This window comes from Copadichromis virginalis, linkage group LG12 (genome assembly GCF_057382275.1).
Source record: "Copadichromis virginalis isolate Kocher_CV1m ecotype Utaka linkage group LG12, C_Virginalis_male_GT1.1, whole genome shotgun sequence".
In the NCBI taxonomy this organism is placed as follows: domain Eukaryota; kingdom Metazoa; phylum Chordata; class Actinopteri; order Cichliformes; family Cichlidae; genus Copadichromis; species Copadichromis virginalis.
Window position 1 is genome coordinate 27,277,516 of NC_140629.1, and position 13,085 is coordinate 27,290,600.

Here is a 13,085-nt window from a genome sequence, read left to right on the forward strand (position 1 = left end):
TGGAAATGAGACATTGCACATTAACATTTATTTATTGTTTTGTTGCCATTTTGTTATGCTTTTAATATATATTAAAATAGCATATGCATTATTTGAATTTGTGTATAAAGTATACACACAGAAGGCAAAGAAAGGTGTTCGAACTGTTTGTCAGTGACGTATTAATGACCAATTCAAAGTATGTTCAGGTTTGTTCATACCAGCTTTGTAATGCACCACTTGTATTTTCATCTATTGCAACTTCCATTTTTCTGCAACTTGAATAACATTGATAGTGTAACTATTAATAGAGAAACTGTGTTGTTTGGGCAAAAAAATCTATCATTTTGTTTTTTAATGTCCTTGTTGACAATAAACGTGCTTTGTTTTAAGAAAAATTTCCTAGTTTGCCTTCCAGATTTTCTTTTACTACGTATTCCTGTTTTGTTTGATGATACTGCACTACAATACCCACAATGCTCCACTGCTATGAGGAAGTGACAGGAAAACATCGGTGTTGGCATTTCCTTGGTTCATAGTGTTTAGTTGTACACAGTAAATATTCGCATATGACACAAATTAAGACATGGCTGAAAAGATCCAGCAGCTGGAGTCTTTGGTGATCCGCAGCCTCAGGCGGTTTAGAGACCGCTATTTCCCTGATAAAGTTGTTGAAGCCGATTTGACAGTTGGAGACTCGGGAAAAGAAGAACAACAGTATGGATCTTTGGATACCTTACCGGTAAGTCGAATCATTCATAGGAGAATTCTGTGTACGTCTACCTATGTAGCCTATATGTCACTCATTCAGACAGGACAAGCCTAAAAGGATAGTGTTGCTCTCTTCAGGTTCTACACACACAGTCTGAAAGCTGTTTATAGAAAAAATGATAGATGCTCAGTCTAAGTGTCGCGTTCAACTTGTAGGCTTCCAAAGTAGTCGTAATTGCCTCCCGTCCCCGATTTGGCATGCCTCGACTGCACTATTCTGAGCAGGAACACTGCCATACTTTGAGTTCCTTTGACTTATCTTTGAAGTATATCAGCTGATTATAGAATTGCTTGTATTAGTGATTGTCCATTATCCCCTTCCAATCTGTATTTTTCCTACTTCTTAACCAAATACACATAATTGGTTTAACTAGGAATTTTAACCTCCTAAGACCCGAACTCTTCCACGGCATGCATTTGCAATTTCACTTTGATATTTGGACATATATTGGGCAGATATTGGGGCCCGATGAATGTAAAAACAAAGAATTACCAGATTTTTTTTTTCTTTTTACCTTATTTTTGTTTTTAAGAAAAATAAGAGCCACATGAGGATATTTGTTTAAAATTTTGATAGAACAGTAGCAGTATAATGTCCTCCTAAGTGGATATCAGGCCCTTGTAGAGCACAATTGAGTATTTTGGTCTAGGAGGTTAATCTAGAAATATTTATTGTTGATCTAGGAAAATCAAAATAATTGTGCTCCGCCATTCCTCCCGAAGGTGGATGTACAGTTTCTGATCATGACCTTTCTGTCTCCTGCGGATCTCTGCCACCTTGGAGCCACAAGTCGTTACTGGAGGGCCATGGTTAGAGATCCATTACTGTGGAGATACTTCCTATTGCGGGATATGCCATACTGGCCCTCCATTGATCATGTGACCATACCCCATCCAGACTTGCTGGATGCACCGCTAATAAGTGAAGACGAGAGCCTGGATGATAGAGAAGAGGGAAATGAAGGAATAAAACTAAAATTTGACTACATGTCAGAGTGAGTATCCCCCTGTTATCCTGCATTACCGTCAGTTTCCTGGAAAAATTTCTGAGCAAACCTTGTGTATCAACAGATACCTGAAAGGTTGCCCATCCTCCAGACAGCAGTGGATTCCTACACGACCAGCATATGAGGTGGTGACCTCATTTTTTCAGTCCCTGGTACCCTCGTCTGAACCGCGTTACGCCATGTTTGGTCCTGGCATGGAGCAGCTGGATGTCTCTTTAGTCACAAGGCTTATGCATGCTCCAGATATACTTCCTGTGTCAGGCACTCCGCACAGACAGATAAATGGTAAGATAACACTGATCTAAGGATAAGCTTCTCATGGTATTTTTCTCATCATAATGCATAATATAGTGGCTGATTTTCCCTTTTAATCAATTGTAAATCATAGTTTGTCCTTTAGATAAAAGATAAAATTAGATAAAATGTGATTATTTTAAAGGTAACGTGTAATAATGATGTGTTACAGAAATTACATCAGTGCATTTTAATCACAGAATTAATCAACAGATAAGTTTACTTGCTATGTGTATTGTCTACCACTAGATGGCACTAGATCACTACATACACACAGCTTATCTACCCAAAGAATACAAACAAACATACGTAAACCTTTGTTTATTTCAGGTATTGGCTCGGGGATAAGTTACATGTTCAATAACCAACACAAATTTAACATCCTCACTCTGTATTCAACCAACAGGTGAGCACTTTGTTTGTTGCTGAATGAGTCACAGTTGTTTCTCATCCTTTTTGCAGTTATTAATCTTTGTGTTTTTGTGTCTGTAGGGCAGAGCGAGAAAGAGCCAGAGTGCAACAGGAGAGCATCAGCAATAAACTCTTTACCTTTGAAGGAAATGACGACTCAGGGGACCCAGTGTGCGTTCCTGCTCCTCAGGTTCAGCAGGTGTGCCAAGTGGTGGATGGGTTCATCTATGTTGCCAATGCAGAGCTTGAGAGAGGTAAAATAACACATCTTTTTTTGTAGTGTAGTACAATGACACATCATACTCAATGACTGATCAATGCAGAACATCTGCAGTAGGTTCATGGTTCATGTTGTGAATAGGTGGTGAGAAGTCTGAAGGAGTCCAGATTCGAGCTGTGCTAAACTGCAGTAGGGGTTCCACATCCAAACCTCTGCTGGTGCTCTCATGCATCTCAAGAGAGGAACCAGAAACAGTTCGGACTCCCAGCACCAGATCCATGTGTCGAACTCCCTGTGTTGACATGGCAAAGAGACTTGGCCTACCCCACCTGCCTAACCCCTGGATGGTAATTGCTTGATATTTGATCAGGTGAAAGCTTTTCCATCCAGAGTTCAGCTTGTGGAGCTTTTCATCCTGTTTCTCTCTTTCATAAACAGGTACAGGATACAGTGGCAGAATCCCTGTCTGGGCTTTTGGATGGCATTTCCTGGCTGCTGAGATGTTCTGGAGTCAAACTCTACTAACACCTGCTGTTGCACGATGGATCAGAACTGCAGACATCGGTCTTTTTTTCTTTTTTTGACACCAATACACACTAGGACATTTCCTGAGTCCTTCAGGTTCAGGACTGAAGGTTTGCCAATGCAGTTTAATTATATGGACTAGAAGCAAAAGAAAATATTGGGTAAATAGTGATCTTGGACACCTAAAAGACACTTTGGTATTATTTGCAGAAAGATCAATATGAAGGAGCTGTGCACTAACTCGACAAACTACTTTCATTTAACACTATTTTAAGAGCGATGCATAAATGAAGTTGCATTAATGGTTTTGTGGTGGATGAAGGAACAAAGCAACAGGAATGTACAGGCAGACAGACTTTATTTGCAAAATTGGGAAAAACATTCAAATCAAATTAATTACCACTTAATCATTTAAAACCATAAATGCTGCTTTAATTTAGGCATATCATGAGTGGCATAGTGAGTTACCACTTAGTCATGTGGCTGAATGCTTTAACATTTGATAAATGGTATTTTTAAGGCTTTTTTGTGATCTTAATGGAGTAAAATGACTTTGGTGTAAAGGTAATTTCTGTTAACTTCCTATAGAATTGTCCTATAGAAAATCTGCTTATGCAACTTTCATACAAAATATTTTGCCTACTGATCAAAGGTTTCTAGCCACCCAATTTACATCAGCAAATATTGGCATACCATTTATTTTGTTACTACTCAGACTCAAATTTTGTTAATTCTCCATAATGTAATGGCTTACACATTCGCTTAACTAGTGAAAGATCACTTGAAGTGACTCCTTGTGAATAATGGAGCACTAACAATAGCCTTACTTCATAAGAATATTTCTGTCAATGCAGCAATATATTTTTTTCATAAAAGCTGTATTTATTATTTTAATTGTTTACATCTTTTTTTGTTATTATTGCACATTTTGCTTTTCTTTTACATATAAGAATTGCCGGTGTTGTGATGAAAATCCTTCTTTTTCAAATGATAAATAAACTTTTTTGGGACAATTCTTATTAATCTCTAGGTCACATTTTGTCCTTAAATATTATGTAAGTGATGGCAAAATTGAATTTCTTTCTTGAATTGAATCATGACAGAATACCCTTTGGAAGCTAGGAGGTGCTACTGTAGCATTTCTTACTACTTTTGATTTTCATTTTGTTAGAATTTTAAATATCTTGACTTTTACCTGCTATCATGCCACTTTTAAGATTTCTGACAAACTAATAATGGATCCAGTTTTTAGTGACATACAGAACACAAGACAAATTTTTTTTCTTACCATAAAGTTTTCAATCCCAGAGATAGTTTGTATTATTACAGACAAATAGTTTAGATGGGCATCTCCTACAATGTCGATGGCAGCACACATATTGCTTATTTTGCTTATTTTGTGTCTGGTACACATGAAATGCATATATAATAGAATCTGCATTGACAACGTTGAGGTTTAAGCAGAAATTTCTAAAACTGAATTCCTTTAGAATTGCAGCACTTAAATCATCACGTCTCTCCATTAATGTGCTTAAGTTGTGCGCGCGTGTGTGTATTTTCTCTGAAAATTACCATTACTGTCATATTCCGTCTACCTGGTGATGACGTTCACACCTTCTGCTGGCAACAATAGGATCATTTTTCTGTCAGGTAAGGCCTGACAAGATAATGTGCTTCACTGATGCTCTTTTGTTCTAGTTAAGTCATGGACAAAAGTGCACCCCCCTACCCTTTTCTGCAGGCCTTCCGTCAAAAGTCTCAGTAGTCATTTTCATAGGCTTGCAGTGTTAGAATAAGGCTATGATTGGTGCAATTTGGGTGCATTAACCCGTGCTGAACGCAGTTGAAGTGCAGATTTATTTATTTTTTCTTTTTCTGTTGATATCTATTTTTAGGGAGATGATGGAAGAGTCAGCCACTGTATAAACGTGTAATTCATCTGTTTCTGGTGGTAATAGACGGACCCCTGACATGTTATCTTTATATACCTCTTGTTCTGCTGTTCTGGTCTTCATGCCACACTTATTTACCTACATCTCTGTCTATGTACTTCTCTGTGTATATGTGTGCTCATGCTTGCACAGTCTGCACAAGGGGGGGGGGACAGTGCATAAACCCTGGGGATCTGTTCTGAGGGCAGGTATGCAGGGAAAAACTTTCCACAATCCTTTGTTATTGCTCTGTGATCCTTGTGTTGCCTTATGGAGAGCTCTACCACAGACTGGCTCTATCAGTGTTCATGACTCAGTTTGCCGTTGCAATCTGAATGAACGAAGAGGCGAAGAAGCTTTTTTCTGGTGATGAACAACTTTTCTGTGAATGCAGGCGAAAGTAAACGATTGCTTTAGTTTGCTGTGCTTTTGCTGCCAAGATGTGTTGGATCTACTGTCGAAACTTGCTTGGAAAGGATATTTTCAAGGTTTGTTTACTCAAGCTGCAGACTGTGAACCATTAGTACACATCTCTGCATAATAGTTGGTTGGTGGGGGAGTGTTTTGGAAGAGTGAATGAGTACCAGACCTCCAGCTGCCTCTTGTCTTCTACAAACACATGTGGCCTCGGGGATTCCATGTCATGAAGAAGAAGCCTCTATTGACTGACCCAAGACAGTTTACAGATGCAAGACAGACTCTGCAACACTACTAGGGCAGTTGAGTCATACTACACGTGTGAAGAGTAAGATGTGAAGAGAGATAGATGCTGAATGTTTTGAAAATACTTTGCACAGAGAAAGGGGAAAAGTCATGCATGTAGAAATGGAGTCACAGTTGGGATTTAAGCTTGGTCAAATGCCAAGTAGAGAAGTGTGTCTTAGTGTGTGTCAGTTTTATAGTGTTTTATTAAAAAGGAAGAATGGTTGGAAGTAATTTAATTTCATGAATTGACAATTAGCTTATGTAACCTAGTGCAATTTAGTGTTCTGTGTTAACTGTGGCAGAATTGTGGACCACTTTTCTTTGCAGAATTGTTTTCATTCAACCACATTTGAGGGTTTTGAGCATGTATAGTCTGTTTAATGTCAGCCCAAAGCATCTCAAACAGATTCAAGTCCAGACTTTGACTAGACCACTCCAAAACCTTCCTTTTTATTTTTATTTTTTAAGCTATTCAGTAGTGGACTTGCTGGTGTGTTTCAGATCTTTGTGCTACTGCATATTGCAAGTGTTGTTGAGCTTTAGGACATGAGATGCTGGCAGGATATTCTCCTTCAGGATTTTCTGGTAGAGTGCAGAATTCACTGTTCCATCAATTACAGCAAGCCATCCAGGTCCCGAAGCACCAAAACACTGCGGTTTGCTGGATTCCCAAAGCTTTAGAAATGACTCTGTAACCCTTCCAAGATTGATATATGTCAGTGACTTTGTTTTTCATCTGATCTTGTGTTTCTTTAGATCATGGCATGATGTGTTGCTTTTTCACAATTCTGTTTTAGTGATTTCTTGATTCAGCAGGTCTGGCAGCAATCAAGCCTGGGTGTGGCTGATGAAATTGAACTCATCTTTCCAAGAAATGCGGTTAATCACAATTAATTTGCAATTTAACAAGGGGGCGATAACTTTTTCTCTAATAAATGAAGTCATCAATTTAAATCTAAATCGTGCATACACCATGGGGATCTGTTTTGAGGGCAGGTATGCAGGAAAAAACTTTCCAGAATCCTTTGTTAGTAATCCTGGTGTTGCCTTATGGAGAGATCTATCAGTGTTCATAACTCAGTTTGCCACTGCAATCTGAATGAACAAAGGGGGGGTGGGGGTGGGGGGGGGAGCTTCTTTCTGGTGATGAACAACTTTTCTGTGAATGCAGGCGAAAGTAAACCATTACTTTAGTTTGGTGTGCTTTTGCTGCCAGGATGTGTTGGATCTACTGTCGAAACTTGCTTGGATTTTGCATTTTGTATTTAACTGGGTCATCTTTGTCCATTTTTAAAGTTCTTTGATGGTCAGAAACTAAATTTGACAAAGATAAAAACAAAACCAGAAAAGGGGAAAACTTCATTATTTAATTTGATAGAAATAGCACACACATTAGTCAATCACTGAAGTTTGAGAAACCTGTTTAGAACATGGTGGAGCTACAAGATTGCTAATAAGTATTTCAAAATTTGGTGTTCATTATGAATTGAAAAAATTTGTTGTATAAACCGGTTCTATGGACCCACAAAAAGCAACACCTTTAAAATAAACATCTGACATATTGTATTAATCATAATGTTGCATATTTTGCTTTTCTGTATATTTACTTTCCAGTCTGTATATAGTGGTGCACAAGTAATTATTGAATTGCATGTTAGATGGTTTTTTGTCGTATTTTCTTAATCAAACTTAAAAACAAGCACCAATAATGCATTTTAATATAAGCACAATAGGTAACAATATAAGTAAACATGCCAGTGCAAACATACAGACTAATGTACAAAGTATCTATTATTACTATTAATTTGACTCAAACTGCAAATCACCGGGCTAAACACGCTGTATTTTTCCAACTTCTCTTTTATAGCAGCAACTCTGTGTTCTATCATCCCTCTTCTTCACTCTCTTCTCCTTTCATTAGAATTAAGTCCCTGATTTGTATTCTATGATAACAGCCAAGATTAAAGTAGGTTTAGAAAAAAGAAAAAACATCATTTGCATGATGCATTCACTGATTAAGCTAAGCGTCCCTCTTAATTGTGTTGTTTTGCACATGGTGAGGTTCTCATGCTGATACTCTGTGGGTTTTACTAAACCCATGCAATCTCACCAATTCACTTCAATTTCCTTCCTACTTCACTGTCCATCCCACCTACCTCCCGCTGTCATATGCATGGCAGGTTAGTAGAAGTATTAATAGTGAATTATTTGTGAATCATTTTGAGCTTGTTCAAATCATCATTCACTCTGTACCAAAGAAGATAAAGCACCAGGAACAGTGTGATCCTTCTGTATATTTTCTGTTGTTTTTAGTACGTGCGTGCGTGTGTGTGTGTGTGTGTGTGTGTGTTTTCCCCCTGTAGCCATCTCCTCTCTTTTATCCTAATCCAATAGGTGACAAGGAGCTGGCATAGTTGTATATAGCCACAGTTGGCTGTGAAACTATAAATGCATTACGGTTGACTTGAAGGGGATGACACAAAGGGCACACTTCCATTATTGGGAAAATAAAAACAGACAGCCAAACATACATTACATGGCTATTGAAAGACAATACTGCAGAAAAACGATCACAGGAATACAGCTGTGACATGCTGCACAAAGGTAGTTTCAGGCAGTCAGCGCAGATCGAACACAGTTTTAAAGCAACAGCCAGAAAAGGCATTCAAAGAGATCCAAAAGAAAGCAAAACATACTGTAGCTGTATTAATCTCCACATACTAAATGAACCATGTCATTCCACTAAGTGACATATTGGATTTCTGCACCGCACACTGTTTTCTTACATTTACTTTTTTTTTTACTATAAATATTATTGACATGTCAAAGCAGCCACTGACATTAGTGCGCTACGGAAACAGACTCATCAGTTTGAATGCAATTTGGTATAGAGCTCAGTATCTAACTGTTTTAGGAAAGCTAAAGCAATTTGGGTGTAAAGTACAAACCTAAAATAAAACAAAACTCAACAGTGTTATTCTAACAACCAGTGGCAAATGATATATATTGTTAAAGAGTAACATCTCTTCGATTGCTGCTGTAATGACTAAAACTAAACTGCTCACTAAACACCCTGCAGAGCTTAGGTGGTTGCATGGTGGGAACTTAATTCCAGCCCTGTTACCCCCCTCCGGTGCCCTTGCAGTGGCATCAGTCTGTGGGACAGATGCATTGTTATCCTGTCACATTCACTACAGTGTAACTCCACATGATTCAGCAACAAAGCAAGTAATTCACTGAACACCCCCGATCTCCTCCAATCACAGCTCTTTGTCATATACTGTAACTCACCAATACAGTACATGCTCAGTGCCAGTTTTTTTCTTCTTCTTTCTGTTTCTTTAATTAATGTCACAACGTGTCGAGTGAAAGATCAGCAGTGAATAATGGCGCACAACACTTGCAAACCTCATTAAAGTTATTTCAGTTCGAGCTTTTTTCCTCTGCTAGTTTATAATTCACAGTATTTATGTTGCATGGGAGCAGCCCTGGTCTCTCACTGAGTGTTTTTATGCGCACTGCAGTTGAACGACATGGAAAAGCCATAGCTATAAGTTGTGGACCTCATAAACAAGAAGAGGACAGGATATAAAAATAAAAGGCCAGCTCCGCTCTGTAAAGACAGGCCAATTCCATATCTTTCTCATCACATCACAAATTATGTCAACACTGCATCAGTGCATTGGCAGAAAGATAAAAAGCACTGGGACCAAGGAAATACAAGCACTCGTTCTCCTCTGTGCCCTCCTCCGTGTCTTTTTCTTTGTCTCAATGCCCCTCTTGCCTAGGTTATTCAGTTTTTGTTAATAAAACTCCAATCATGATATTGGTAATTGGAGTTTGAAGCTCCTTGCCGTTTTAGAGAGCAAGGGTTAGCTCAGCTTTATACATTACACAGCCTGTGATCCGTACTTTCATAATGGGTATGTGGACACTCGTGTGTTGCAGGCTGCAGCTCTCCATAATTAGGCTTGGGTAGTTTTAATGAGACAGTTGAACTTTTTTTGCATTGATCGCATTTGAGTAATCATCGATTGGAAGTGAAATCATGAACACGTTGGAAAAAATGAAAAGCTCTGTGGCGATAATGAGACAGCGTATGTGGATGCAGTGCTCAGGGGGGAAAGCAAACCAGCAGCAACAGCTGGCGCATGAAACGTTATTCACGTGTCGGGGCGGGTCGTCCTTACTAACTGGTTGCTTATGGGTGTGGGGGTTTAGGCCCATTGACAGCTGAAATCCTGGCCGAGCCTCTCTTGGCGTGACGTCTCTGGTGGACACTCCACAGGCTACAGTTTAGGACAGAGTCCCCCCACCATGGAAGTGTCCTGTAGTTAAACGATGTCTCTTTCGCACACAAGGACAGGATACATTGTGGCTTATTCTGATGGTTATATAACCTTTGGGGGGAGAATATACATTTCACGTGAAAAAGAAAAGCAAAACGTTTTTTCTTCTAAGACTTTATCATCTAAATAATAAAGAAAACTACATTTCACCGCATTCCTAAATATCTAAAACATTAACAATTAACATAAACAACTATTCTAAACACACCCATTCAACTACAGTACAGTTCGTCTGCTCTAATAAGCTGTTCGTGCAGGTCGCTACTTTCTCTTCACTTTTGCTCTCACCAGAAAGCATGGCAGCGTATTAAAGGGGTTTTATTTTGGAAGTTTGGCCCGGCAGTCATTCTCCCTAGCTGCCCCCTCTGTGGTGGTGGTCAACAGAGCAGAGTGGATTGCTGGCGGATGAGGGCGCTTGATCGCTACGCGAGACACACTGCCCACTTTCTCTGTTTAAGCGACGTAGCGTGTCTCTACCCCTCCAAGTGGTCTAGACGATGAGCAGCAAATAAGGCAAAAACCGCACCAGGAAAGCACGCGTCCGATCCTGAGATTGAGTGATATGTAAAAGTCGTCCCGGTGAGGACTGAGTCGGGCCGAGCAGTCTGCAGTGAAGAAGAAGCAGGACTTGTAACCCGTTAGTGCTTGCGCTGGCCATCAGATGAGCAACTTCTGAAAAGTAAATCTGCGCCGTGCTTGCAGTTTTCAGCTCCACGCTTCGGATGAAGTAAGTTAGTTTATGTTTTTAAAGAGTGAAATGCGTTGTTTGTGCCCATAAAGCTCCACATTTTAAGCATGTTATGCACGTCTCGAGGCTTAGCTTAAATGCAGCACTTCTTTTTTTTACGCAAAAAAAGAAAAAAAAGAAAAAGAAAATCTTTCCAACCCATCACAAACTCATTTGTTCTTCTGGTGCGCACTTTTAAGAGCTTACAGCAGAATCAACAACGAATGGGATTTTTTTTTTTCCTGTGCTGCAAATTGGCGTTGCAAGAGAAATTTGGAGAGCTTGGGATGGGATGCCAGCCATAGCTGGATGTGACGGATGTATACTTTTCTATTGTTACCCGTTAAGTCCCGTTAATTACAGCTCCGGGGTGTTTGTACAGTACAGTCCCGCTGTGTTAAACAGCATGCTGACAAATACCGAAACCTCAGTGGAGAAATACAAACATCTGGAATGAGACAGAAGCGCTGTTTCTTTAAAAAGTGATCAAGCTATTCTAAAATGCTCAGAAGGTGCTTGTTTTCTTTGGTGTCTTTGCATGCATCAAATTCAGAATTGAGTGATTATGATATCTGTACAGTTATATCTGTTATTGTAGACGCAAGACATTAGGACAGTGGTTCTGCACAGGCTTCATTGGTGGGCATGTGGGTGGTGGGGGTGGCACACCTGGGGGAAAACGTGGAGTGAATTATATGACTTAAAGGGGGAATAAACAAAAGGAAGAGCTGATGCTGCGATTCTTAACTTTTTAGTTCATCTGAAATTAAGATGGGATCTTTTTTATTGTTAATGATTGTGGAGTGTGAGCTTTCTTTGGCTTCTAAAGTTTGAGAAGTACTGCATGTCGAGTACAAATATTATGATTTTCTCTAGAAATTGGCAGTTTTCTTTTTAAATATTTTCTCTTTTATCCCACCAATATTGAGCTGTGATTTACCTAAACTGCTCAGTTGGATTCAACACCATCCAAAGACACTCAATATCATATGAAACCAGTACAATAATATTAAGAGGAACTGCAAACATTCATGTAATCAAGCTTCTTACTGACTAAATGACTTCACTGTTTACAATATATTAAGAAATGGTAATTGATTTAGCCTTGCACTAATAGGTTAACCGAGTTTATATCATTCCAGAAAAATGACCACCATCCAAACACCTGCCAAAAGAGTAGTCTGGGACTTTGTTTTTCCTCCTTATTGCGTTTTTATTAACAGCACATGCATTTACCAGTTTCGCAAGCTTCTAATCTCAGTTTGTTTGCTCTTCATCAGTGAACGCTTGACCGTTTTACGAACCACAGGAGAACAATGTTTCTCATTTTGCAGTTTTGATTAGGACGCACACTGCACTCTGATGAGATACACAGAAGGCAGAGTTCCAGCTCTGCTTCTTCTTATTCATCACCCAAAATTTGTGGCCATCTGCACTTTGAGCAGTCCAGGTTGTGTGTTTTTGGTGTGTTTTGTGCCTTTTATTTTCTAGAAGAACCATATTTACTTTCACTTCAGAATCTCATAAATCCATTTGTGCAGTTGCTTGAAAACAGTATTTTACTTTAAAGTTTTACCCATAATCGATTCTCTGTATAAATACAGATATAAAAAAATCGTCGGCAGTGTGTCTTAAACATCACATCAATTTTTATAGATGCATAACTTGCTAATATTCATCCTAATGTAGCTAAAGCATCTTCAGTTGGATGCTTTATTTGATCACTTCTGCATTAATGCAGAGAAAAGCAACGATGAGACATGTGGTGAGAAGCTGTGTAACTACAGCAATTACACACCAGCCCCTACTGTGCAGCTGAAAAGAAATTTCAAAACATGAGGCGAGTAGTTTTAAGAGACATTACAGCCATCGGTTTGTGTCTCGCTGTCGTCACACACAACATTAAGTACAGCTGTTATGTTCCAAAACCTCTGACAGCTCAACAGCACTCTGGAAACCATTACATTTTGCACACATCCATGTACACCTGGGCTTCAGTCATGGTTTTCAGAATGTGCTTGTGTGTGTCTGACATACAGAGAGAAACAGCAGATTTAGACCAAAAGGGAAAGGTACATGTTGCACAGATATAATTAGTCCAAATAACAGAGCTGGAAGGGGTTAGACTGGATAGAGACTTGATTCCTTCAAATTAGATTGAACTCC

At 39.1% G+C, this 13,085-nt stretch overlaps 1 protein-coding gene across 1 annotated transcript; it reads left to right on the top strand.

Annotated features, from left to right (window-relative positions):
- Positions 1-447: 447 nt before the first annotated feature.
- On the top strand, positions 448-4,226 carry fbxo4 (F-box protein 4). Its single transcript, XM_085475725.1, has 7 exons — positions 448-721; positions 1,474-1,745; positions 1,822-2,042; positions 2,382-2,457; positions 2,544-2,716; positions 2,824-3,029; positions 3,121-4,226. The coding sequence occupies exons 1-7, from the start codon at positions 566-568 to the stop codon at positions 3,205-3,207; spliced, it is 1,191 nt and encodes a 396-aa protein (XP_085331851.1). The 5' UTR covers positions 448-565; the 3' UTR covers positions 3,208-4,226.
- Positions 4,227-13,085: the final 8,859 nt, after the last annotated feature.

Bases quoted from the DNA above. Each gene is read 5' to 3' on its own strand.
- fbxo4 (XM_085475725.1), top strand. From the start codon at position 566: ATGGCTGAAAAGATCCAGCAGCTGGAGTCTTTGGTGATCCGCAGCCTC. The intron at 2,043-2,381 runs GTAAGATAACAC...TGTTTATTTCAG, and splicing joins TCCGCACAGACAGATAAATG to GTATTGGCTCGGGGATAAGT. The intron at 2,717-2,823 runs GTAAAATAACAC...TGTTGTGAATAG, and splicing joins CAATGCAGAGCTTGAGAGAG to GTGGTGAGAAGTCTGAAGGA.